Consider the following 25,227-nt stretch of genomic DNA (forward strand, 5'->3'; position numbering starts at 1 on the left):
GGATACTTTCTAGTAACAATTATCCTCATTTCTGAGTTAAAAAAAGATGTCCATAAATGGCAGAAAGTTTTGAAAGTGGAAAATAAGACTGTGGGCACCAAAGTGAAAGTGAGGAATGCTTCTGGCTGACTCTGCAGAGCAGAAGTTAATTTCTGCTCTATTGTACCTTGCAGGATGCAAGAATTTAAGTATGTATAAAGGTACTTAGATAGCTAATTATGTCCAAAACCTAAGATGTTGTGTATATATATGCAAAACTTAATTGTGATTACGGGAGAAACTAAGCATAATTGGGCATCTTTTAAAAAGTCAGTTATCTACCTACTTGTGTCAACATTCAGTTGCAGAAGGAAAAAACCACATGAAGAAGATCTACTAATATGAAACTAGGTATTCAAATCTTTGAAATTATGCATACAAAAAAACCATGAAAGTATTTTACATCACTGACAATAAGCCTTTAAAAACACCTGGTCAAGAAAAAAAAAATTATAGCTATATTACAAACAGGTAATAAATATTAATTAACTTACAACTACATTAATACAATTAGAAAATTTTAAGGTAAGTTTTATCCCTTTCAAGTAAATCTACTCAGAAGGTATTATATTTTACTTCATAGACCAAGTGATAAAACATTAGGTATTCTAATTGGATACTTCAATTAAATTAAAAAGGAAAAACTGGATGAGGCATCACATAAATTACCTCTGTGGTCATAACAAGACAGGATGCCGTAGGGTTAATAGTAACATCTCCCGTCATCAGACCAACATCTTGAAATTCCTCATACATTTCACGGTACTTCTGGTTGCTCAGAGCCTTAATTGGGCTGGTAAATATTACACGCTGCTTCTCCCTTAAGGCCAGTGCAATGGCATACCTGAAAATGTGAAAGCAAACAAAAATCAAGTACTTACAAAACCTTTTCTTTAAAGTATGTGATTATGTACACCAGGAACTAATATAATAATGTATGTCAACTGTAACTGAAAATTTAAAAACATTAAAAATACCCCCAAAAAAGTGTATGATTTAAAAAATTCTATTAACATGTAAGTTATGTCTGAATTTTCCATAATTAGTTATCCATAATAAACTCTGCTGAACATTAATCTTACTGTATTTGCTATGGACAAACTGTTATAATGGTAATGATGATAAGCCTAAAGTGTGCTGATCTAAATAAATAAGCAAATTTTAATTTTAACTCTGGTGTTAGAGTTTATGTAACTTAATTACTAATACCAATGGATTACTAATGGTTACCCTATTTCTTGTGAGAAAAATACCTCCGGTCCTATAAATGAGCCTCCAGAAGATTAGAGCTTCTGCCTGTCAGTTTACACATATACAGAGTATAAACAATTAGAAAACACTGGAAAATGAAGTTTTTTCTTTTGAATTTCACAAGTAAGTTAATCCATATACACTCCTTTCTCACATGTAAGAGTTATCAAATCAGTCCTTGATTGGAAATCATGGTGGGTTCTAACTGTGAAAAAGCTCTTCCACAGCTACCAATAGAATGAAATATAGTTTGTTTTCTAAATTCAACTGAATTCAAGTATTTAAATATAGACCATGAAATCAGGACTAAGCCAGCACTGTGGTAGATCCTCCTGTTACAGTTCTGCCCATAACAGACTGATGACCTATTTGGGGAAATAAAAATAATATCTACCACAACCATCACCCCAAATAGTGAAATAAACAATTAAAAATCAAGTATGAATTGCAAGAAAAAAGAATACAGAGATGCTACAATATGTTATCTAAAATATCCACTTTAAAAAAAATAAAATGTAAAAAGAAACAAGAAAGTGTGATCTATACTTAGGCAAAAAAGCAGTCATGAGAAACTGATCCTGAGTGAGCCCAGGCGCTGGACTTAGTATAAAAAGACCTCAATGCAGCTATCAGAAACATGCCCCCAAAACATAAGAAAACCATATTCTAAGAATTAAAGGAAACAGGACAATGATTCAACAGATAGATAATCTCAACAGAGAAACCGAAATATAACAGCATAACCACGTGAAAATTCTACAGATGAGAAGTAAAATAACTGGGTATCTACCCAAGAGAAATGAGAACACATCCACACTAAGACTGGTACATGAAGGTTTTTACATAAGTATTATTCATAATAGTAAAAAAAACCACACAATTTAAATGGCTATCAACTCAATGAACAAAACGTCACATATCCATAAAATGTCACAGCATTTACCAATAAAAAGAAATGAACTCATGATACATGCAACATGAATGAACCTCAAAAACATTATGCTAAGTGGGGGAAAAAGCAGACACAGAAGACTCCATATCACACGATTTCATTTACATAAAATTTCTAGAAAAGGCAAAACTTATACAGACAGAAAGCTGATTGATGCTTCCTAGGGTTGGATGGAGGTATGGAATGGGTCTGAATACAAACACAGAGAGAACTGTGTAGATGAAAGTCTAAAACTGGTGAGGGTTGCACAGCTGCACAAATTTATTAAAACCCACTGAACCATACACTTACAATGGGGGGGGTTAGCGGTATATAAATTATATAACAATAAAGCTCTTTCAAAAGCTTTACGTGGAATAAAAAACCAGCAGCACCAGGAAAACTACTCAATTACACAGAGACAATCTGGGACCAACATGGATCAAAGGCCTAATACAAAAGCTAAAACGACAGGACTCTCAGAAGAAAATAGATAGACTCACTTCAGATGTAAGGACACACAGACTGAAAGTGAAGGGATGGGAAAAGCTACTCCTTGCAAATGGAAACCAAAACAAATACATAAGTAAAGCTCGGTGGCAACACTTAAATCACGACGAAAGGGACCGGAAACAAAGACTGTGACAAGACTTGAAGAGCATTCCATAACGATCCAGGGTCACCCAACAAGACCTAACGTGTGAAATGTTCATCATGTCACCAACACAGGAGCGCCTAAATACACACAGCAGATATTAACAGACCTAAAATGCCACATAAGAAGAAAGCTACTCACTCGGCACATACAGTTTTCCCCGCTGATGTATGTGCAGACACCAACACAGACTGATTATTATCAACACACTGGATAGCTTCTCTTTGAAAAGCATCAAGGATGAACGGGTATTCCTGTAAAAAGTACACACAGGTTAATATCCACATCAAAATTCTAGACACATCAGAGCACACTTAAAATCTACAGACGTTATCCCCAGCAGCATCCTGGGAGATTTCTTTATGATTCTACTTAGGAAATATACCACCCACTAGAGAAAATTAAAAAGAGTGAAAATATCTTTAGATGGCATAGAATTTAATTCTGCTGTGTAATCTTTCAATTATGATCATACGCTTACATATACATCATATTAATGATAACAAATCACTACTTTCATCAAGAACATGCACTTTGCAATGTATTTCCCATATATTACTAATCTTCACAACAACCCTAACTAGGTATCATTTTCTTCCGCAGATGGAAACTGCGGCTCTGGAGAGTGACATCTCCTACTAAGCTCTCTTACCAGAGGCAGCATGATACACCCATTAGACTTTAAGGCTGACTCCACCACACTGCCTTTAGAGAAGATGACGTGGAAGATGTGTACCAATCATTTAAGGTCTATCAGAACTTCAAAATCCATCCTAATACAAGCATTAAAGTTTAGGTTTTATTAGCAGCTTATTAAACATGTAAAACCATGTGCAAAACTTACTGTACACATGCATTTTTTTCTAGAGAAAGATTGGTAATTTTCAGGAGATGCTTTAAAAAAACACAATCATTAACTTGTTAAAATCTCATCACATGATGCTTGGTTCTCAGCATGTCTGTTTACTGACTCAGTTCTCACTGTACTTTATTTCAGGTAGCTTCTTCTTGGTATATTTACACTGGGAAGCATAAAAATCTCATTTGAAAGAATTTATCTTTAAGATTTTTTAGGAGAGACTCACAAAGCTTAAAATACTGTATTGCCCAAAGTACAGACCTTTGCAGCTTTTCCAACTCGAGGTTTAAGTGGTAAATAATCTTCATCTGCAGGAAGTGCAACCTGATGTAAAAAAAACAACCACCAACTTACTGTTTAAGAATGGATGCATCCAGCACTTCATAGGCAATGATAGCTTGAAAACTAAAAGTGATGAGCCAGCGTCTGATAGTCCTTGACACTGAAACTAAGTGAATGCCTCTAAGATCAAGTCAAAACCCTGAGGCTGCAACACGCAAAGAGCCCCTGCTAGCGTTCAGTCTAACGATCAAGGAGAAGCTTCTAACCTGTGTTTATCTGCATTTTCCACATTTAATGTACTGCCTGACATTGATGAATGTTCAAAAAAGCTGACTGGACGTAAAAAGGGGTGTCACCATACGAACGAGAACTATGTGGAGTAAAATGATGCTCCCATTTCCTGGAACAGGAAATTAATTATCCTCCAGTGAAGATTAAGATCTGGAGAGCAGCGCAATTACATCTACATTCCCAAGACTTAAACCAGTTAGTGTATAAATAATCCATGGGGTGGGGGGTGGGGGCAAAGTAAGGTACACGCAGAAATTATAATTTCTAAGACCAAAACTTCAATAAGCAAGTGTAAGATGAGATTTGTTGTCTTAGAACAGGAGACTAAGAAACAGTAAAGGGAAATGGAATGATTAAGTGTTTGTGCAGAGCAAGCTTCCTCAGCCCAAAAGACGCAGCGTCTTGTCCTCTGAGTGGATAGGACAGAGGCAGACAGGCCTGGTGAAGGAGGTTATAATCAGAGGGCACTGCACTTGATATCCTCAAGCCTCATGAAGTAAAAGGCAAAGTGACCAGCTGAAAAAGAGAGCAGGTGACAGAACAGAGGGCTTGAGGATAATTGTGAAGGTTGACAGAAAGAGCTCTTGAACTCTTGAGAGCAAAATTTGTATGTGTTTGGTTTTTACCATGTTCGTAAGACCAGAGCATCAAACGGGGTCTAACGTAGCGCTGAGTGAATGGTCAAATGGATATATATTACACCTACCAAACTAGGTGCTATTCCAAAGGCAAACAAGAAACTTTAGTAGAAAAACAGACATTTTTAAAAACAAGGTGTTAAATCTTTATCAAAAGCCATTGTGTTAATTTGGAATTATTTTGTTTACTCAACAGACCTTGAATAAGTCCCCAACTGCCTGGAGTGGAGGAGAGACTATCCCAGTGAGGTGACCACTGCCTAACTGCTGCCGGACCTGTCACAGATCACGGTCAGAACAGAGACTACTTCCTAAACCCCCCCCCCCAGACTGGTCAGCTCTCCCTTCTGCCCCACAGCATTTGGGTTTGTGCTGGTTACCAGAACAGGCCCTTGCCCTGCCCCCAAGCAAGCATATGAGGTATTTTTCCCCTCATCTGAGGCAACTGAGGCCCTAGTACTCATCCATCCTGTCCTGTCCTAAAAAACCTGTCACACTGTACTGAGGATGTCCATGTCCTCTCGCTGCACCCACAACACGCCAGGTGTATAAGTTCCCTTAACAAACTCATAATGGAAGGCTGCAGCTCTCAGCCCTTTCCTGTTCTCTCAGCCCCCAGGAAATCTTATTTCATACCTATAATAACAACTTAAAAGGTTTACTGCAAAGAAAGAAGGCTTAATAGAAAGAGTGTTTCAGTTTCCTTGTATCCTCATGTTTGTGAACTCGCACTTCTACAGGGTTACGACAAGCCATCAGTGACCACCACCTCGTGGGAGAACAATGAAACTGCAACAGGTGTCACCAGAGCAAGACAGAAGAGCTTGTGGCCTGCAAGTGGCCCTGTTACTTGACACTCAGGAGAATGGGACTGACAAGCACTGAACACCTACTCAGTGCTGGGGGCCTTTCCTAATTTTCTTACATAATCCCACAACCACCCTATGAGATAAATACCATTATCCCAAATGTATGAAATAAAAAACCAATGACAAAGATAAATAAGAAATTTACCTAAAACTGTAGTTCAAAAACGTACTGTACCAAGGTCTGAGCTCAGGCTGAATACAAAGCCCAGCTCCTCCACTAGACTATGCCCACTCTACAGAAACCTCTTACTGCTTCCAAAGCCTTCAAGGGCAAACTGCTTGCTGACCATCACGCTAGAGAGTTCTAGACAAAACCCCATTCATAAAACCAGCCTATTGGGCACTGTGCTTACCTCATGCGTACACCCTTCAACAGTTTCCACGGACTGCACCTTCACTCTGGGCATCAAGTCTGCCAAACTAAAAAAAAAATGTTAGAGTTACATTAGAATAAATGATTAGGTAGTAAGCTCCCACTGGCACTGGAAAACAATATTCCAAACTGGAAAAAGTTTGGCTATTCAGAATATTCAAAAATTTCACATTATTCAAATATATGCTGAGAATTCAAAATAACCAGTTAACAGCTTTTACTACAAATACAGAACAAACAGTCTCCAAGTGGATTACCAAAGAATTATCTTAGTTCCAGCAACTGTTTTGAATAAAAAATGCCTCTATGAAGCACTGTCACTACTTTGGATGTAAAGCTGGTTATAAAAACCATCATATGATAGAAAGTACAGAATAAACTAGTCTAACACAGATGTTGCAGTCATTTATAGAAGTGGTTCCTATTCTCATCAAAATCCTAAGTTAAACTCACACAGGTTTTATAGGCTCTGAAAAGACATGACTGTGGATAAACTGAAGAAAAACAGACACATTTCTGCTTTAGGTTCATCTCATTCACTGTACTTCTGATTTTTACTTTAAACCAATAATCATGCTTTGGATAAAACCCAAGAGTTACTACAATAAACAACAATTTTAAATTGCCAATATTATTTTTTAACCTACTCTACTAGCTTGAGTAAACAGTGTACCTTAAATACTTCGGTCACACATCTACCACCACAGCTATTTTTGCTAACTACATTAACAGCCAACTAGTTACAAAAATCATAAAGAGTAAGTTCTTCATGGTAGTGCCAAGCTAGAATGTGGCGTACAGGAGGGAGACACAAAGCCACAAAGACCATCAAAAGGGAACAAGTGAATTCCTTAAGAAGCTGTCATCAACTTTTAGAGTCCCAGCTTTCAAACTCAGAGCAACAGCAGCTGCCACAGCCACAGATGTCTACAGTCTCCCTCGCTGAGAGAAGTCTTCATTCACAGCCATGCTCCCACTACACCCGACAGTGAGAACCTCACTCCTCCTAAGGTCCCTGCTCACTTACTCCTTCCGCTGGGTCAGTTTTATTCTTCCTTTTTTATTCCACTTTTTTGGGGGCATTACTGAATAAACGAAACATATCATTTCTTCTTTTTTAAAAAAACAGGCTTCAACACTCTTTCTCAATATTGGACTCTAAAGTATTAAAACATCTTTTCTATATTGTCTTCCATTTCCCCAAACTTAAGTAAATGTTCTCATATGCTTTTATAACTATATAAAGAATATCTTCATTTCTCTGACTCAGCACGTACTTTCATAAAGTAACACAGAAGCAATTTTCAAAACTTCATTTAGCTACCCAATTTACAAGTTACTAACATTTACCACAATGGAAATACTACCTTAAGTCTTCAGTTATTGACTCTTCTACCCTGGGCTTCTTTCCAAAAATGGGTTCATCTGTGCCCTCGAAATCTGCATCTCTCTTGTTGTTTCCAGCACTAGTGGACTCGGATTGTAAGTTGCCATCAGAACGTTTCCTGAGAAGTACACAGTTTAAAATGAATTCTGCAGTATTAGTTCTGTTAAGAGTGACTCTGTAAAATATTATTCCACATATAATATACACCATTAACAGAAAAATTCATGTAGACAGATGTTACAAATCAGAACTGGCTAAAGCTCAGAATAGCCCAACTTTAATTGACAAAACTGAACACTACTCCTTTTGCATTTTAAATTTATTTGGAAGTTCTGTTTTTAAAATATTTCACAACTCACATTAACATAACTGTTAACATAATGCTCTTAAAAATTGTAAATTAAAACAGCGTTAGACATTCACATGAGCACACTCAATAAACAATACTTTCTCTAACGGTATATTACTATCTGGGAGAATTTCCGTGTATGTGTGTGGCTGGATTCACTGGTCAAGCTAGTGACAATAAATGGTGCTTGGTGGACTGGGTATCCACAGGGAAATTCAATCTGACCCCTACCCTCATTATACACAAAAACCAATTCCATGTGGATTTTAGATCTAATTGTGAAAGGCAGCAACAACAAAGCCTCTAGAAGATAAATGAAAAAATTACATGCATGTTCTGTTAAACAGGACATGAAATTACTGATCACAGAGTTTGATAAATTGGACTGTATTAAAGCTAAGAATTTCTGTTAATCCGAAGGCGCCACTGAGAGTAAAGGGGTAAGACGACCAGTGGGAGAAGATACCTGCCTGAAACACAGAGAACTGACAAAAGGCACACATCTCAAAGACCGGAGGCAGGGACTACAAATTTTAAAAAGACAACCCCTCCTCCCAAAATAAGCAAAAGATATGAACAGGCACTTTTAAAAAGATACCCAGCCTGGCCAGTTTGGCTCAGGGTTAGAGTGTCAGCCTGCAGGCTGAAGACCCCGGGTTCAATCCTGGCCAAGGGCACATAACTCAGGTGCAGGCTCAACCCCCAGCCCTGGATGGTGCACAAGCGAAAGGCAAACAACCCAAGTGTCTCTCACAAGATGTTTTCGTCTCTCCCCCCGCCTCCCCATTTCTCTGAAAAGCAATGGAAAAAATATCTCAGGTGAGGATTAAAAAAAATAAAAGAATAAAAATGGAAAGGATACCCAAATGGCCCACTGGCTCATGAAAGGAGATCCAAGCCATTCCTTACCAGGAACACGTAAACTGAAGTAGACTTAGTAGACTATATTCTAGCTCAGTGGCTCTCAAGTTTTTGATCTCGGAATCCTTTCCTAGTCTTAAAAATTACTGAGTATTCCAAAGAATTTGTTTAGTTTTATCTGTTGATATTTACCATATTAAATAGTAAAGCTGGAAAAATTTTAACTACCTACTTTTTAATTCATTTAAAAATGGCTTTCATCCTTGCCCCAGCCTTGTTTCTGCCCTCCCTTTGAGCTCTGACCTTTCATTACATCTGCCTGAAAATACACTCACGCCAAGGGCACATGTGTGCACGTCTGTGCCTATCTTCTCCGCACCTCACTCTATGCTGTCGTAAATGATGTAGCAGTGAATAGCCTTGTACACGAGTGTCTGTTCTTTAGTTTAAATTGTTTTCACCATTTTACCTTTGGGATAGGTTCCTAAAAGTAGAATTACTAGGTCAAAGGGTATGTGACTTGGCTAGGTGTTGTCAAATTCCTCTCCAGAAGAGATATGTGCCATTTTGTGTTTTCAACAGTGTGGTAGAAAGAATGATGTGCCCCCACCCCACCCTGGCCCCCATGATGTCCATGTCCCAGTTCTAGTACAATGATCACAATTAAGGAATTAACATTGTCATTACTATTATCTAACCTACAGACTTATTCAGATATTGCCAACTGCTTTAATGCCCTTTATAGAAAAGGATTCTGCATATGGTCCCATAATTTGGTTGTCATGTCTAGAAATAAAATTTACAAATGTTCTCAATAAATCAAAATCCTACTCTTAAAGAGGAAGCTTTTTATCTATGACATTTTATTTCCAGCTGTTCTGTAGAGCTCAGGTGTGTCAAGCCCCACATGTGACACACATACACCAGGTATGAGAGAAATGACTGGAGGCCTAAAAGTCTAACATACAGTATTAAAAAATATTTTCTTTCTGAAAGAAAATGTCCTATACACTTAGGTTTTAAGTTTCTCAAAGGTATAGGAACTAAGTTTCTTTGTTTTATAGTCATCACCAGCTCCTAGATTTTAATTACAAGTTTTTTATGCCAACTTGAAGAGTTCTCATTGGTAGGAGTACAAAAAATAATAAATAATGGAAACAATTCAAGTATCCATGAAAAGATAAAGGTATAAACAAATATGGTGTGTCCATAAAACAGAATACTACTCAGCAATAAAAAGAAACAAGTTGTTGATACAGGCAACATGACTGAACCTCAAAAGCATCATGGTTGAGTAGAAGAAGCCAGGCAAAGTAGGAATACACACTATAGTATCCCATTTAAATCAAGTTCCAGAGAATGCAAGCTTTTCTACAGCGCCCCAGGCCTCAGAAGCTGCCTGGAGGCCGGGTTCAAGAGGGAGGCATTTCAATGGGGCCTGCGGAACTCTGGGGGGCGATGGAAGCGTTTGCTTTCTGTGGTGATGAGTTAGTGTACTTGAGTTATACCCCCATAAAGGTTTTAGAAAGTTTTAAAAACAAGTGCAAAGGAGAAAAACACATCAAATATAAAAATTCTACCACTTCATCAAGAAACTGAGCACATCAGACACCCATGCTGGTCAACACGGGAAGCTCCTGAGGACACAACTCACTTCTCTTGAAACTGACAGAGAAAGGATCAAGCATGGGCCCTGCCTTTCCTCTGGGAACTGCACTTCAAGGCGAACAGCTGACCGGGAATGTTCCTTTTTTTATAGACGGATTCCAGGTAACAAATGCAGAAAAAGTGATAAAAAGAAAAACCAGCCCGGCCGGGCTTGGTTCAGTGGTTGAGCGTCGACCTAGGATCCAGGCGATCGGGGTTCGATTCCCAGTCAGGGCACATGCCGGGGTTGTGGGATAGCCGATCAGTGACTCCCATCATTGATGTTTCTATCTGTCTCTCCCTCTCCTTTCCTCTCTCTGAAATCAATAAAGATGTATTTAAAAAAAGAAAAACCACCATTTTGCAACCACCAGTGAGATAATGGAGTTAGGCAATCATCACAGGTGCGACAGTCATTATGAGGCTAATGGGGACCCGCTGGCACTCGGCTCACTGTTCAACCTCAGAAGCGCGAACAGCAGGTGCAGCTCGTGATGTAACACAACAGGAAGTGAGCGCACAGCACCACCCAGCCTTCTCATCTAAAACACCTGAACCTGAGTGTGATCAAGTCTCTGTGTCAACGCTGTCCTGTATGGGACATGCGTAATCCCAGCTACACCTCTAATTCTAAATTCCTAGTAACTATATTAGCAAAGTTTAATTACTGGGGTATTTTACACTTTTTTAGGTCTTCAAAATCCTTGTGTATTGTCGCGGCACATCTCAATTTTGTCTGGCTGCAGCTACGGATGGGTAGCACCCGTCACATCAGACGGCGCAGCTCTAGACAGAGGACAGTGCACAGCGGTTCTTAAGGATGGAGTCAGATGACAGCATAGGGAAGCACAGCTGGCACGTGGTTTCTTCTCTCACCAGCTTCTCCAAAAGATTTCAGTGGCATATGGAAAACTGAGGGAGGCTGTTACACAATAAAAGACTGACTCCATGAGAGAGGAAGAGTATTTTCTACTTGTCTCACTCTTACTAATGGGACACGTGACACTAGTGACTGTTCCACTCGCCCCTAACCTTTGCCTAACGGGCCTGTCTGGCCCAAAGCGGCACCAATTCAAACCACCTCCAGACGGACACCTCTGAACACCGTTAACCTGCCCCACGGGCTGTCTGTGCCTAATCCGTGTGCTCTCTCCCTGGCTACACCCGGCACAATTCTGCACCCCGCGGGCTCTCTTTCCCTGGCTACACCGGGCACAATTCTGCACCCCGGGGGCTCTCTGCGCCAGTCTACGAACATGGTTGGGACCAGCAACTCTTCAAAATTTCCTTAGTGAACTCAACAATAGCCAACTTTTGAAAAGTGACACCGTGAGGTGCTTTACAGTCATGTAATGGTCGCAAGAGCCCCGGTGATGGGCACTGCCATCTTCTTAAGCGCTCGGAAACCCTGAATTCCTCTCCCGTCCCGCGGTGCTCGTTCCCCTTTCCTTCCAAGCCCGCCGGGTCGGCTTTGCCAAGCTCCTCGGCCCCGCGCTCCGAGTCCTAGAGGCTCCCCGCAGGCCCAGCGCCGGTGCTGCACAGGCCGAGGCCCGGCCCCGCCCGCGCGCAGACCCACCTGTCCATGCCCACCTGCCCGCGCCCCGCGCCCACCCGCCCACGGGCCCCCGCCCCGCGCCCACCCGCCCGCGCCCACCTGCCCACGGGCCCCCGCCCCGCGCCCACACCCGGAGCGGGGCCGCCACGCGGGTCCCGGTGCCGTAGCCCACCGCGCCTGCGCACACGGGGACGCGGGCCCGCACGCTAACCGGAGCCTCCCCCTCCTCAACACTGTGCTCAAACGCCCCGCACCTCCCCCCGCCACGCAATGGACACCCCACTTTCTCGGGCTCTTTAAAAGACTATTTTCCTTCAGCACTGAGGAAGCTGAAAAAAAAAAAGCACGTTGGCAGCTCCCTTACCCGGCCTTTTCCGCGGGCCCCGGAGGCCCCTTCCATTTCCCCTTCTCCTTGTCTTTCCTGGCTCCGGGCGCCCCGGCGGCGTCCTCCTCGAACACGCTGAAGAGCTCATCCCCGAAGGCGTCCGCCATCTTCCGGGGCAGCGGGCGGCTCGCTCCTACCCAGGGTGCGCCGCGCCCGCTCGGGCGGTGACGCGCCGAGGCCCCGACGGTGGCCCGTGGGAGGCAAAAGTAGTCGAATCGCACAGCCTCCGAGAATCCTCCCCGACTGCTTTTCCTACTCCCACCTTTCCTTCCTTTCCCACCTCTGGGACCTTGTCTTGCTTTCCGACCACTAGCGGGTGGGCAGCGCGGGGGCTACAGCGGGAGCCCGGCGAGCCCGGCTGGCGGCAGGCGGGGGGCGCGGGGCGGCGGGGAGGGGGCGGGACCTTCCTGCGCTGGGCCAATAGCGAGGCGGCGGCTGCCCCGGCCGGAGAGGCCCGGATGGAGGACGCGGGCCGGCGGCGCGGGGCGCGGGCCCCGTGAGGAGCGCTCGGGGCTGTGCCGAGGCGCCGGGGCTGCGCCGCGAGCCGCCTCCTGCCCGCCCGCCTGCAGCATGGGCGGCAAGAACAAGAAGCACAAGGCGCCGGGCGCCGCGGCCGTGCGGGCCGCCGTGTCCGCCTCGAGAGCCAAGGCCGCCGAGGCCGGCGCCGCCGCCGAGGCCCCGACCAAGAAGCCTGCGGCCAGGCCGCCCGCTGCCGCCGGCCCCCGGGAGCCCCGCGCCAGGCCAGGTACGGGCGGCCGGCGGGCGCGCGGGAGGGCGCCCCGCAGCCCCGGGTCGCGGCGCCAGGGTCGGCCTGCGCCGGGCGGGCCCCCGCCTCCCAGCTCTCCTCCCGAGAACAAAGTCCCGGGGCCGCGGCCGGCGGCCGCGCGAGCTCCGGGAACCGGGCCCGTCCGCTCGGCGCTTCTGCCACGTGCGGCGGCGCCGCGGGAGCCGGGCCGAGCCGGAGCGCGGGGGCCGCTGGCGCAGCGCGCGTGGCTCGACGTCTTTTGAAGCCACCCGCGAGCTTTCTCGCGGCCGCGCACGTGCGCCTGCGTGCGGTTCGCCGGGACTGCGCTCGGGGGACGGGGGACGGTGCACGGGGACAGTGCCCGGGGGACGGGGAACGGTGCACGGGGACAGTGCCCGGGGGACGGGGGACGGAGGATGGTGCACGGGGACGGCGCCCGGGGGACGGAGGACGGTGCACGGGGACGGTGCCCAGGGGACGGAGGACGGTGCACGGGGACGGTGCCCGGGGGATGGAGGACGGTGCCCGGGGGACGGAGGACGGTGCACGGGGACGGCGCCCGGGGGACGGAGGACGGTGCACGGGGACAGTGCCCGGGGGATGGAGGACGGTGCCCGGGGGACGGAGGACGGTGCACGGGGACGGTGCCCGGGGGATGGAGGATGGTGCCCGGGGGATGGAGGACGGTGCCCGGGGGACGGAGGACGGTGCACGGGGACGGCGCCCGGGGGATGGAGGACGGCGCCCGGGGGACGGAGGACGGCGCCCGGGGGACGGAGGACGGTGCCCGGGGGACGGAGGACGGTGCACGGGGACGGCGCCCGGGGGATGGAGGACGGTGCCCGGGGGATGGAGGACGGTGCCCGGGGGACGGAGGACGGTGCCCGGGGGATGGAGGACGGTGCCCGGGGGACGGAGGACGGTGCACGGGGACGGCGCCCGGCCGTCGGGCAGGAGGCGCAGCGAGGCGGCGTCTCGTCCCGCGCAGCTGGTTTTCCCGTGGTTCTTGCTGAAATTCTCGGGCCACGGGTGTGTGTGGAGCTCCTGCCGCGTCTCTTCCCCGCCGTTAGCGGCGGGCTGGGCGGAGGCCACGCCGCCTGCAGGAGCTCGGAGACAGGCCCCCGTCCAGCGGCGCTGCCGAACAAGTGCCATGAAGACAGGCTCAGGGTCTCCCCCCCTTCTCTGTTTCTAAAGTCAATCAACAAAAAATTTAAAAATAAAGAAAAGCTAAGGGACAGAATTTAACATGCGAGCTAATGTTCCTGCGGAGGGGAGGGGTTACGGATGGTCTCTTTGAAACGGGCAGTTGAGATGGGAGGGTGAGTACCCCTTAATTCTGGAAAGAAATCAGGAGGATGATTACCGGTTAATTCTGGAGAGACACCAGGAGGATGAGTGCCCGTTAATTCTGGAGAGAATGGCAGAAACCGTGTTCCTGGCGGGGGTCAGGAGCACCGCATGCAAAGACCTGGAGTCGGGAAGGAGCTTAGGCCTTTGGCTGGTAGCATCTAAGCATCGCCTGGGGAGGGACTGAGCAGGCGGGTACCTGTCTTCACCTGGAAGGTGGATGGTAATTCTTGGTCCTGCGGTTTACTGTCACGTTTTCATGAAAGGGCCTTCCTGGTTTACTTGATTTAATTGGTGGTTATCTCTATGGCAAAATCTCCCTATTGCTTCAGCTCCTCAGAGTGTCGATTAAAAGGAACACATATTAGAGACCTAGGTTGACAGCCTCTGAATTGGCAGCAGTGTCTGCCTATGTTTCCCTCCTGGTGGGGACACAGACGGGGAGAAGGCCACGGGAGGGAGGAGGCAGACAAGCAATGTCTCAGGTCTCTGTGAACCGGAGGAGGCCAGGGGGATCCCTGTCGAGCTTTCAGAAGGAGCGTGGGACTGCTAACACCTTGGTTGTGGACTTCCAGCTTCCAGGATTGAGAGAGAATTTCTGTATATTCAGCCACCAGGTCCGTGGTCATTTGCTGCAGCAGCCCTAGGAAACCAGTAGAGCAACCTCAGACTTAACAGAAGACAGGAGCTCCCGCTTCCTTTTACCTGAAGAGGGAGGGGTGCTTTCTCCAGTCACCCATCTTCTCTGCCAGGAACCTAATACTCCTGAGAGGTCTTCCTTCAGCTAAGTTCCAGGCAGAAAAGCACCTCGTTTTAAAAATAAGATGAAGATAGATTTAATCTAAAAGACAGGCACTCTCACTTTATGGGAAAGTGATTAACCTAGAAAATGCTAATTGGTAAAATGTTTTTGAAAACAGAGTGTTGTTGGCTTAGATTAAGTTATTTGGTGACGTAGGGGAAAAAGCTGAAATATAATATTTAGCAACCTTTAGAGGAAAATTAAAATAGTGTGATGGATATTAATCATTAAATTGCCTTGACTGTATTTTCTGTTCTATACAGGTCCAAAAATTTATAGTTTTAATTCTGCAAATGATTCTGGTGGTCCTGCAAATCTGGATAAATCTATTTTGAAAGTAAGTACCAAGGTTTGGGGCCATTTCAAGAAATTTTCCCTTTAAAAAAAAAAGATATTCTTAAATGTAAGGAAAAGAGGAGTATTTAAAGTTTTTGCAAATAGTACACTAACTACTAATCTATACTAAGTAAAGTAAATCACACACATGTGTTGAAAGCCAGTAAAAAATTAAACAAGGTTGGATAAGTCTGAATTTCTAAGCATAGCATGTCCTTTCCGACCTAATGCCTTTTCTGCCTCTTCTCCACTTGAAGTGTTAGTTCATCCCCTTGTTCCCACAAGTCCCATGTGACTTTATACCTGCAGGCTTTTGCCCATGGGTGCTCTGCCTAGAGTGCCCTCCTTCCCTGTCTCCGTTTGTCACATCTGTGACCTTGCTGAAGTCCTTTGTAAGTCACCAGGTTGATTTTCTTGGTGGTTTCATCAGCACTTTATATATCTTTTTGAATAATTGCCATGGTGGGTTACAGTTTATGTATGCTTCCTATGCTATACTGAATTCCGGAAGTATAGTTTTGTGCTTAACTAATAGTAGGCATTCAGTAAAGATGTGATAAAGAGAAGGTGTTTTTGTAGGCAGATGCTTGTGTTAGGTTAAAAATATGGAAGCAACAAAGGATTCAATGGCTAATAGGAAAAAACAGAAATCAAACTCCAGAAGCCAAAAGAACTTGTAACCTAATTCCCTTTGTATAGATTTGACTTTTACTGGCTGTGCACTTTTTCAGTGTGGCCTCCACTCTTTCAGGCTGTGATGGGGCTGGTTTACATTGAGGCAGAGTATTAGGCTCCACCCTAAGGATGCTGATTCAGTACAGGGCTTAGGAATCTGTCTTTGGAATAGAGTCCAAGGGAGGTCCCAGGACGATGTCCTGAAAAGTGTAGCTTCAAGAGGCTTTCGAAGAGAGTTTTGTTTTTGCCATTGTTTCTTTTTCCATGCCCCATTTCTTCTTCAGTATGTGGCAGGAATGTTCTAGTGGGTGGTGGTCCAAAGTACAATAATTACCATATCTGATTTTAGCTAAAAGTTTGGCCTGGGTTGGCAGGGATATAGAAAACTGATTCACTTCAAATTATTACTAAATGTGATTTCATAATTCAGCTCCTAATTAATATCTTTTTGGCATCAACAGGTGGTGATTAATAACAAACTAGAGCAAAGAATTATTGGAGTCATCAATGAGCATAAAAAGCAAAATAATGGCAAGGGAGTGATTTCTGGAAGACTTACTGCCAAAAAATTACAGGTATTAGGCATACTTTTGAAGTTCCTTATTTTTAGTGGAGCATCACATGAGATAAAGTTGCTTTTTCCATTTCCATTGAGATTTCATATAGATCATTTCCACTTCTAGAGCAGGGACAGAATTGTGTGAGATACAGATGTGCACATTAAAATGGTGATATGACAACCAAATTATTCTCTCAAAATTATGCTGTTTTACCCTGTAGGCACTCTCCTTACCTTTGCTGTAGCCCCACAAGGCATGTTGCCCACTTTTCCAGTGAAGGAATTAAGCTTGGGAAGATGATGCAGGCTGTAGCCTGAGTTATTAACTAGTAAGTGGCAGGGCAGGCAGAGTCCGGATGGAGACCCAGGTGTGTCCAGCACTAGAGATTATGCTCTCAAAGGACATGAAAATGCTTCCCTTTCTGTGTGAACATGTTCACTGGAGCACTTCCTGTAATAAAAATGAAAGCATCCCAAGGCGTCACCAATGGGAAAGCGTATCCTGGCATGTCTTCCCCGTGGAGTGTTGTGTAACTTAAAAGTGGTGAAGGGTTTCTGCTGACCTGGGAAGACGCTTACGTTACCATGTATATCTTAACTAGATAGTGAGAATATGAACAATTTCTCCAGGCCCTTGTAAAATTTAACCATAGTTGTTAAATTCTCAATACAGTGAGCACATTTAATTCTTATCATTGGGAGGGAAAAGTACATTTGAAATTATAATTTGTGTCAAAGATTTTGTTTTAAAACGAATGGGAGAATAAAATTAGTAATGAAAGAAGAGGAAATTGATAGGACGTTTCCTGTCTCCCTCATAGGGTTTATACATGGCCCTGCAAGCGTTTTCCTTTAAGACGAAGGACATTGAAGATGCCATGACCAGCACCCTCTTACACGGAGGGGACCTTCACTCGGCTCTGGACTGGCTCTGCTTGAACCTTTCCGATGGTAAGCAGAGTGTCGTAAAATGTTAACCTTTTGAAGTCATTTCCATGGATATGATATTTGCATCAAGCTTTTGACTTCAGATTTTTTCACTGTGCTCTAATTATTTATTGTTAGAAAGTTCTTATTGTTTTTACCCTTTTTGGTGTGTGCTCCCTAGAGGTGTAGTATGCAGGACGAAATTAATTTTGTGTGTGTTGCTTTTAGTTGTTAATAGTCATTTTACAGTGCACTTAATAAAACAAATTCTACAAGTTTGCCTGTCTGTAACCTAGTAGGCTGGGTCTCCTGGTTTTGGTGTAGAAATCAGGGCCATCTGGCCTTGGGTAAATAATATTGGATTAAGGAGAGGGTCAGGTTGTAATCTTTGGCAAGAACCTGTGTACATTGCTTGTATGATTCATTAAGCATACTACTGTGTCCTGTAATAAGCAACAAAGAGTGGAAATGGTTAAGATCTTTCTATGAAAATTTAGGAGTCTACTACATCGAGGGAGTCTACTATCATCTGATGAGTGTTCCACATCTGGTTTGATAACCCAGGTTCATCATAGGATTTCTATTCTTAGGAGGTGAGGGGTACAAGAAAATCAGGTGCCCTTTGTCTAGGCAGGGTTTACGTATGCTTTTACTAAATGTTTATGTGCTTTATTATATCATATGCATGTTTATTTTCATCTCAATTTCTCTTAAGATGCACTTCCTGAGGGATTCAGTCAGGAATTTGAAGAGCAGCAACCTAAAAGTAGGCCAAAGTTCCAGCCTCCTCCAGCCCCAGCCACTGCTTCACCTCCATTGCATCCTAAAACCAGGAAACAGGAAGAGGAGCCTAAGACTAAGGTAATTTAAGAATTAGACATTTAAAGTTGAATAAAATCACAATGAAGCATATAGTAGTTCATAAGAGGATACTTGGTTGCCACAACATTTCTACTTGTTGTGTGTAACCAACTTACTGGTTTGCCAGACACCTCTGTCCTCTGTTTCAGTTTCCTGTTGCTACCTAACAAACCAGTGCAATGTAACCCAGCAGTATTCTCTCACAGACCTGCAGTCGGGCTGGGCTCAGTTGGGCTGTTCTTCTGTTCCACCAGGTGTCTCCCGGGGCTGGTTTCTTGCTCACATGACTAGTATCTCAACCTGGGTTAGCCAGGACTAGCTAGGGTTTCCTCACAAATGGTGCTTCTTAATGGCATTTCACTTCTAAGAGCAAGTGTTTTAAGATGAAAAGCCCTAATGTACAAATCTTATCAAGTCCCTGCTTGTACCACTCTTGCTAACATCCATTTGTTGAAGCAACTGACATGGCTAATTCCAAAATCCCTGTGAAGGGGATTTCAGGAAGGAAGTGTGAATACTGGAAGGTATAGCTCACTGGGGCATAACCCTCAAATACTCTGCTATTGTAAAACACCTGGGAGCCTGGATGAACTGGAGAACATGCGAAGTGGAATAAGCTGGTCACAGAAGAGGAACACTGCTTGATCTCACTTACGTGAGGAATCTAAAATGGACTTGTGGTGGCTACCAGGGCTGAGGGAGGGGGAAATGTGCAGTTGCGTAATGGTTGTAAAGTTTTAGGTATGCAAGTGAGTAATTTCTGGAGATGCTCTGTGCAACACTGTGCCTGTAATGGCAGTACAGTATCGTGCACTTTAATATGGGTTGAGGATGGACCTCAGGGTAAATGTTCTTACCACCACTGCCCCCGCCTCCGCCCCCAGCCCAAACGCACGCACAAGAACAGAAGGGAATTTGGGGAGGTGGTGGATGTTTAGTACCTTGATGGTAGTGGTGGTGTCATAGGTATATGCATATGTCCAGACTCTTCAAAATGATGAGTTTATATATGCACATTCTATATTTATTATAATAACCAGTAAATAATGTATATATTAATATATATGTTAAACTTGTGCAATTTTTATGTATCAGTTGTACCTCAATAAAGCTTATAAAACAAAAAACTATGGAAGCACCATCCTCATAAAACCCTTGTTTTTCAGGAATAACACCTGTTTTTTAGTTTTTAACAGTCCTTTCAGTTTTTTGCCCCTCATGTTAACATATTCCTTGGGTTATGCAAGTTTAGACTTTCCTTAGAGTAATGCTGAGTTTCATTCATTTGTCCTTCAAGAGCATGGATTTTTGAGGCTCTGTGTCTCCTGTTTCTGAGTAAATAAATTGTTAAAAGCAGTGACACCTGATGATAGTTTTGACACCTTTTTCTAACTTTGGTTTTTCAGATGTTTGTTTTTTTATTTCTAGCCAAAAAAGGAAGAAAAAAATAAGGAAGTGAATATGAAAGAATGGATTTTGCGGTATGCGGAACAACAGAGCGAAGAAAAGAGTGAAAGTTCCGAAGGTTCAGAACAGGAGGAAAAATTTGACCCTGTGAGTAGAACTTTGTTTTCAGTGTCTAGCTGGAAAGACTCCTAGACTTCCGCTTAAGGAAACTGGCACTTTCTTAGGAAATTAAACATATACTTGTCATGTGGCCCAACAGTTTCATTCCTAGGTATTTATTTATTCAAGAAAAATGAAAACGTATGTCCACCAAAAAATATTTGTACACAAATAAATGTTCATGGCAGCTTTATTCAGAATAGTCGAACACTGCAGGCAACTCTCAAAACATTACACAGGAATGAGAGAAGCCAGATAAAAATGAGTACTTGCTAAATAACTTATTATATTCAATACCAGAAAAGCCATCTGTGCAAACTCTGTAGTGACAGAGAGTAGAGAGTGGGGCTTGAAAGGTGTGCAATGTGCATAGGCAACGAAGGACGGGAAGGCAGCCCAGATGGGTGAAGCAGTGTGGCCAGGGTGCAGAGTGGAATTGTGCAAGGGGCCCTTGGTTTTAAGAAGCAGATGAGCATATTGAGGAGGAAGTGTGTGGTTGCATACTGGCAGATAGGGGTAAACAGATGAGTTCAGCTGAGACTAGAAGGTTTTGATGCCCAAGAAATGAATGTGACAACTTTTCCTATTGATTGTGATGGGCCACTAGAGGTTTGGGGTGGTGACAAGAAAAATTTGACATTTTAGGTCAAATTTAGTAGAGTTTCGGGTTGTTTGGAATATTGAATAGTGCTCATGGTGGTTTGGAAAGGGTACTAAGGCCATTTCGGTAGCTCAGGTGTGAGAAAGTAAGGTCCCAAATTGGAAATTGGAAAGGGAAAGAAACATTTAAAGCAAGAATCAATAGAAAATGGTGATTTACTGAATATAAAGGTTAAGAAACCAGACGACAAAAGTTGTAGGTGGAGAGATGGTGATGTCAGTGCCATGAGTGGCAAGGATGGGAAGAAGGAGTGTGCGGTGGGTGTGTGTGAGGAGCTCTCTAACCCTCCTGCCTGTCACACTGCATCGCTGACCCTCCTCTCTGTCACACTGTGTCCCTGTTTGCTTCCACACAAACTGGTCCCGGAATCCAGCCGGGGTGCCTCCGTAGTGCTTTCTGTCCATTCCTCTCAGCAGTGTCTCATAGCAGCGCTGTGTGCGCCCTCTCCTTCCCCACCCCCTGCCTGAATGCTTCTCCTTTGCTGTCTTCATGAACCTCACCTGAGGAAGACACCAGGGATTTGAGTTTGAATTTAAACCAGGGCTGGTTTCTGCTCAGCAGAGCTAAGTCCTTATGTTTCCTAACATCCGTGTTCCCCAGAGGCGTTTTTTAACGCCCTTCTACTGTAGGATAGAGGTTACAGGAAGGCGGCTTTCAGATGAGTACTATTGTATCTCTGCATGTACAGTCCTGTGAGTATGTACGTTTATAAAATGTATAAAGTTTATTTTTAAAGAAATGAGCCATGTACTTTTCATTCTGTCGTTTGCTTTACTGTGTTGATATCAGGGGAGTTTCTGCGTGTGGGTCACCCTCATTCTTGAGTTGCCCGTTTCCCCTAATGCCGACTAGTCCTCTCTGTAGATGTCCACACCCGATTTCTCATTTTCCTTCTCAGCCAGTGCCGCAGTCAACTCCTAGGTACCTGCAAGTCTGCACACTTGTATCATTGCTCTGTGAAAATTCTCTGAAAGTAGATTTCTTGGATCAAAGAGTAAGAATAAAGGCCACAGGTTTGATATAATCCAGTGACAGGAGATAAGTAATCTTGCTCTTCTGTTTTCTTCTCACCTTACTTGGAGCAGAATGAAAGGTACCTGCACCTTGCAACAAAACTTCTGGATGCAAAGGAGCAAGCAGCTACCTGTAAACTAGAAAAAAACAAGCAAGGGCAAAAGGAGGCTCAAGAAAAGATAAGGAAATTCCAAAGAGGTGAGCACTCAAGTTCCGCTCTTTCCCAACAGCGTGTGGCTGGGTTGGCAAATGTTTCCTGCCACAAGCCGAGGAGTAAGTGGAGTCAGATTTGCAGGCCTTGCAGACTCTGTCACAGCTGCTCACCCTGCTGCCACGGTGCAGAGGCCGACACAGTATGTGAGCAAAGAGCCGTGTTCTCACAACACTCCCCACGTGGGCACTGAAACATGAATTTCATAGTTTTCACCCCACCAGATATTTTCATCGTTTCATCCTGTTAAAAATGTGAAAATTATTCTTAGCTCAGGCCACATGGGGCTGGATTTGGCCTGCAGCCACAGTTTATGAATGTCTGGTGTATGTACCATAAAATAGCACCTCAGGGAGGAGGAATACAGTTCCACCAGTACTTATTTCTAATAAACAGTTTATTTTTAAAATGTTAGTATGCCATGTGAAAATAAAGTACCTCTGACTTTTATCGCAGAGTCCTAGTAGGAGATGTTGAACATTTGGCTACAGGGGAAAAGATGTTTTTTAAAATCATCTTTGCTAAGTAGAAAGGCATAAGAAACAAATACATAAAACTAAGCATCATGTTTTTTCTTGGTAGAAATGGAAACTTTAGAAGACCATCCAGTATTCAATCCAGCCATAAAGACTTCACATCAACAGAATGAAAGGAAAAAGCCTCCTGTAGCTACAGAAGGGGAAAGTGCTTTGAACTTGAACTTATTTGAAAAATCTACAGCTGCTACTGAAGAAGAGAAAGGTAAAGTGAAGGGAAAGTGTTTATTTGTAATGTAAAATGTCAAGAAATACATAATTAAGAAATTACGTTACTTTGCATTCTAGCAAACTGTGCAAGATGACAGCGAAGTTCGCTTCCACAGGCTGTCTTGGGAAAGCAATAATTGCTATAACTTACTTGTGCAGCGTGTTGTAATTCAGCCTCATCCCCCCGTTTGCCCTCCACACTCCTGGAATTACCTTTCCGTCCCACAGATCTGAGTGGGATCCCGTTGAAAACCTGTAGTCAGTGACAGGTGCAGTCCCTTTGTCACGTCATTGAAGACCTTTGCCACTGGCCGCAGGCTCCTTCTGCGTCGTGCTCTGGCTTCATACTGCAGCCCCGCCCTTCCAGAGCACACGCTGTTGCCGGGCTCCCTGGCCGTGCCCAGCCTGGCAGCTCCCACTTCCCTGCCTTTCCCTCACTTCACGCTCAGCTCGGACAGCAGCTTCTCCCAGCCTTCCCGATTCCAGCCGCGCCCAGACGTGGGCACTGTGTGCTGCTTTGTGCGGAGGAAATTGCTGATACAGCTGGTATGGTATTTAGCAGCCTGTAATGCAGTCAGTCACATCCCACTGGATTCTTAGTTCTTTTAAGTGTGTACTCTTTCCACAGTATTTATTGAGTCCTTATTGTTCACAGTGTCAGGTGCCATCTGAATAGTCATTAACAAAATAGCTTAGTCTCCGCCCTCCTCAGGTGTACAGCCTATGAGAGGAAGGTAAGCTTTAAATATATACCAACAAATAATTATAGATTGTGGTGTGTGCTATCAAAGAAAGAAAGCTGGCTTCTAATAATAGAGGTAACAAGGGGCCTAGTTTGGATTGAGGAGCCCTTGCTGCTGACTTGCCCTGAGTCTGACAGATGCTTGGGTGTTCACTGCTGACGAGTTAGGAAATCTCAGATGGAGGAGAGCCTAGCACAGCCCTGTTCAACAGAACACTGATTGGAATGTTCTGTGTCTGCACTGTCCTTGTGGGAGCTACTGGCCAAACACAAGGACAGAGCATTTGAAATGTGACTGACACAACTGAGAAACTGAACTTTTAGTTTTAATTAATTTAAACTTAGCCACGTGTGGCTACTGTGTGGGACCAGGTGGGCTTAGAGCATCTGAGGAATCTACAGACAGCAGTGAGCTGCTGCGGGCAGACCATGGAGGCTCTGGAGAGCGGTGAACAACTTGGACTTTATTTTATATGTAACATGAAGCCACTGAAGGTGTTGGTGGCAGCTGTTAAGCAGAGAAACGATATCTGACATACCTTTTCAAAAGATGAACCTTCCTGTGTGGGAGCGTACTAAACACAAGTCCAGAGGATCCTAAATAATTTATCACATGGGTAATATGAGGCATCTACAAGAATACAACTTACTCAAGGCAGTTTTTTAAAGATTCAGATTTTCATTTCTCTCCATCACAAGGATTCCTGTGCAACCTGTCCATCTGTCCTTTCTTCACCTGTTTACTTCTAAAAGCTTGTTCCCAAAAGTGAGAGGACTTTGGTCACTCAAAAGATTGTATACAGGGTGGAGCAAAAGTAATTTTACAGTTGTGAGCACATGAAACAGAGTTAATGAAGCTGTTGTAAAAATCAGGACCTGTGTGGGTTTCCATAGGAAGCGCCAGGAACCTACGTTGCCCATCCTGTGTTACTGCAGGACCGTTTAATACCAATCTTCGTCTATCATTTCAGAGAGAAAAAAAGAAGCTCACGATGTAAGAAATTTTGACTACACTGCTCGAAGCTGGACGGGAAAATCTCCCAAACAGTTTCTCATCGATTGGGTCAGGAAGAATCTTCCCAAGAGTCCAAACCCTTCCTTTGAGAAAGTTCCAGTAGGTAGATACTGGAAATGTAGGTATGTGATTTTGGTTAACCGAGTGACGTTTTAGAAAAATTGAAGGTTAAAATCTGTTGGTTCGTAGGAGTTGACATTTAGGAAGCTCTAATTCCACATGTCAGGTTCACAGTGCTTGTAAATCATCAAGTACACGTCTTCCTTGGAAATATATAATTGAAATAATTACTGTCAACCCAAGTCACTATTAATGGAATCCTGACTATTTTACTTTATCATTTTATTTAAAATTTCTTTTGGCGTCTTTGCAGGGTAAGGGTGATCAGGTCTGAAGATGACGTGCTGGTGGTATGCCCTACAATCTTGACGGAGGATGGCATGCAGGCTCAGCACCTGGGGGCCACGTTAGCTCTCTATCGTCTGGTGAAAGGGCAGGTGAGAGCAGTGGCTGTGCTGTATTTTGTCTACGTAGAACTGTGCGTGGGGCGGTGGTGTGTGCTGAATAATGGCCCTCTGTGCCTGCCCTCTGCTGACTGCTTCTTCTGACTAATCCCCTCCTTATTTATAATTTTGACTTCCTCTCACC

General features: G+C 44.2%; 2 protein-coding genes across 6 annotated transcripts in view; one reads left to right on the top strand and one right to left on the bottom strand.

The window, feature by feature from the left end:
- The window catches only part of MTREX (Mtr4 exosome RNA helicase), a 55,570-nt gene extending 42,940 nt beyond the window's left edge, over positions 1-12,630 (bottom strand). For both annotated transcript variants that reach the window (XM_087815250.1, XM_087815249.1), the window contains exons 1-6: positions 12,352-12,630; positions 7,556-7,693; positions 6,169-6,235; positions 3,997-4,059; positions 3,018-3,130; positions 709-883 (exon numbers count right to left, since the gene is read on the bottom strand). In XM_087815250.1, the coding sequence (XP_087671376.1) occupies positions 709-883; positions 3,018-3,130; positions 3,997-4,059; positions 6,169-6,235; positions 7,556-7,693; positions 12,352-12,479 (684 nt within the window). In that variant the 5' untranslated portion in view covers positions 12,480-12,630. The remainder of the gene's footprint in view (positions 1-708; positions 884-3,017; positions 3,131-3,996; positions 4,060-6,168; positions 6,236-7,555; positions 7,694-12,351) is intronic.
- A 288-nt stretch (positions 12,631-12,918) lies between these two features.
- DHX29 (DExH-box helicase 29) overlaps positions 12,919-25,227 on the top strand; it is a 34,319-nt gene continuing 22,010 nt past the window's right edge. For all 4 annotated transcript variants that reach the window (XR_015714239.1, XM_087815254.1, XM_087815253.1 and 1 more), the window contains exons 1-10: positions 12,919-13,117; positions 15,530-15,603; positions 16,739-16,852; positions 17,658-17,787; positions 18,479-18,624; positions 20,053-20,178; positions 21,937-22,063; positions 22,659-22,817; positions 24,536-24,701; positions 24,953-25,076. Coding sequence is in view for 3 of the 4 variants with exons in the window: in XM_087815254.1 (XP_087671380.1) it covers positions 12,943-13,117; positions 15,530-15,603; positions 16,739-16,852; positions 17,658-17,787; positions 18,479-18,624; positions 20,053-20,178; positions 21,937-22,063; positions 22,659-22,817; positions 24,536-24,701; positions 24,953-25,076 (1,341 nt within the window). In the remaining variant the exon portion in view is untranslated. The remainder of the gene's footprint in view (positions 13,118-15,529; positions 15,604-16,738; positions 16,853-17,657; positions 17,788-18,478; positions 18,625-20,052; positions 20,179-21,936; positions 22,064-22,658; positions 22,818-24,535; positions 24,702-24,952; positions 25,077-25,227) is intronic.

Source organism: Miniopterus natalensis, chromosome 3 (assembly GCF_054644295.1).
Source record: "Miniopterus natalensis isolate mMinNat1 chromosome 3, mMinNat1.hap1, whole genome shotgun sequence".
NCBI lineage: Eukaryota > Metazoa > Chordata > Mammalia > Chiroptera > Miniopteridae > Miniopterus > Miniopterus natalensis.